Here is a 2,266-nt window from a genome sequence, read left to right as displayed (position 1 = left end):
CAGAGGGTCCCGGGCACAGCCCATCTTCCCGTTTCCCCAGTTGCTTACCCTTCTGTTTCCTGTGACGGATGACAAGGCCCAGGCCCAGGAAGATCAGCCCCAGCACGAAGCCCCCGACGCCGCTCAGCATCTTGCTCTGGGCGGATCCAGACTGTGCCCCTGGGGAGCAGAGCCTGGGTGTCAGCTTCTGTCCCAAACCCACAGGGGCCCTTTGGAAGCCTCCATCCCTGGGGGGACCAGCCAGTAAACCCTTGGACACCGTGGGTGGTGACGGGGGAGTGGGTCCGGCTCCTTCACACACATCCTAACCTTGGATCCTAAGCCCCGTCACCAGCCACCATAGTCATGGTGTAGAGTGACCTCCCTAGTGTCTGGAAACACAATGAGATTAGGAATCTTCTGATGCCCCTGCCATGGAATGAGGCGGCCTAGCGTCCTATGATGTCCACTCAGCAGTGACATCAGGGGCAGGGATGCAATGGGACAGGCAGGGTCTGCTGTTTGCCCTCTGTCTGTGGGGCCCAGGGTGCAGGAAAGAAACTGTCCCTTACGCCACTCCACTGTGAGGGGGCTCTGGAGGCTGGAGTGCTCCACGCGGCAGGTGTAGACGTCTCCTCGCTGGGGGGTCATTTCCAGCATCACCAGGATCTGGTAGGTCCAGTCCCCGTTCCTAATCAGGGGGGTGGACAGGACGCTAGCTGTCTCCTCCTGGTCATTCCGGAACCACCGGACTTTGATGTGGGCTGGATAGAAATCCGTCACCGAGCAGACCAGCATGTTGTGGTGGGTTAGGGCCTCTGTCTTGGCTGGGAAGATGGTCACTGTGGGCTCCACTGGGAGGGCAGGGGTAACAGAGAGGAAAAGATGGAGTGAGATGTGGGGCAGAGGCAAGTCTCCCCACAGGGAGGGTCCTCCCTGAACCAGCTGGAAAGATCCCTGGATTCCGAGTCCAGGATGAGGACCTGAGCTGGGCCACTTGATTAGCTCAAGTAAACAGTTAACTTTTCAGGGTCAAGAGCTAACAGCAATTATTTTATGGGAGTTATTCTGTTAACAATTAATAAAAATGAAGCCCTTTAAATGTTTAAATTGCTAGGTTATACAGGCCACTATTCACAATGTTTTTAAATAAAGATGAAAAACCTGGACTTCTTTTCCCTCCACCTGTTGACGGTGACCCTGGGGATCAGCTCTAGGGATTCACACCAGGGAAGGGAGAAGTTTCCTCTTGGTCCTGAGGCACCTCACAGTGGAGAATATACCTCAGTTTGAATATCTGGGGGCATGAGACCATCTACACTAGTCATGGCTCCATGAACAGTAACACGGACTGAGAATTAGGAACATTACAGACAGTTCTATGTCCAACAGAGCAGGACAGCAGTGAACATCACACCCTGCCTCTGAAGCAATGCTCTCAAACAGGCTCTTCCCCACCATTCTCAGTGGCAAACACGGGCAGGATTTAAGGGCAGGAGCACTTCTCACATGTCATCCATCAACAAAGCCCCTTCTCAGCTTTTAGCCTAACCTAGCCCAGATGCCATTCTGTGGCAAACGCCCATTAAGTTGTATACTACCTACACTAATAAAAGAGAAACATGGTAATTAGCGTACGACCTCTACCCTTCCCATTGGCTAACCAGCATATCCTTATGCAAATTAACTGTCAGCCAAGATGACGGTCGGCAGCCATGCACTGAAACGAGCAGGGAGGCTTGCTTGCTTCAGTGACTGTGGACTCCAACGTTCCCCGTCTAACTTGCAACTCTAAGCAACTATGTACTATGTTGCAAATAAGAAGCTAAACAAAACCCCAGAAATCAGCCAGACTGAAAGCCAGCCAGACCGCAACATTGTATCGATGTTTTCAGCAGCAAGGCCTCAGAGCTAAAGCTGGCCCAGAATAAAAATTTAAAAAAAAAGAAAACAAGGAGCGGTTGGGAGCTTCAGTCACTCGCCAGCCAGAAAACAGCCCTCAGCCCCTCACCCAGACTGGCCAGGCACCCCAGAGGGGACCCCCACCCTGATCCAGGACACCCTTCAGGGCAAACCAGCCGGCCCCCACCCATGCACCAGGCCTCTATTCTATATAGTAAAAAGGTAATATGCCTCCCGGCACCGGGATCAGCGTGACAGGGGGCAGCACCCAAACCCCCTGATCGCCCTGCGGCTCTGTGAGTGACAGGGGGCGGGGCCACAACCTCCCTATCTGCCCTGCTCTGTTCGTGACAGGGGAGGATGCCCCAACCCCCTGATCAGCCCT

The 2,266-nt window shown here is 53.8% G+C and overlaps 1 protein-coding gene across 1 annotated transcript in view; it reads right to left on the bottom strand.

The window, feature by feature from the left end:
- LOC102417268 (HLA class II histocompatibility antigen, DQ beta 1 chain-like) overlaps nt 1-2,266 on the bottom strand; it is an 11,125-nt gene that overhangs the window by 1,215 nt on the left and 7,644 nt on the right. Inside the window, exons 3-4 of the mRNA XM_023747792.1 lie at nt 552-833; nt 49-159 (exon numbers count right to left, since the gene is read on the bottom strand). Of these exons, the coding sequence (XP_023603560.1) occupies nt 49-159; nt 552-833 (393 nt within the window). The remainder of the gene's footprint in view (nt 1-48; nt 160-551; nt 834-2,266) is intronic.

Source organism: Myotis lucifugus, unplaced genomic scaffold (assembly GCF_000147115.1).
Source record: "Myotis lucifugus unplaced genomic scaffold, Myoluc2.0 scaffold_979, whole genome shotgun sequence".
NCBI classification, from domain to species: Eukaryota; Metazoa; Chordata; class Mammalia; order Chiroptera; family Vespertilionidae; genus Myotis; species Myotis lucifugus.
The sequence above is the reverse complement of the archived record's forward strand: the minus strand, read 5'-3'. Positions and strand labels throughout refer to the sequence as shown.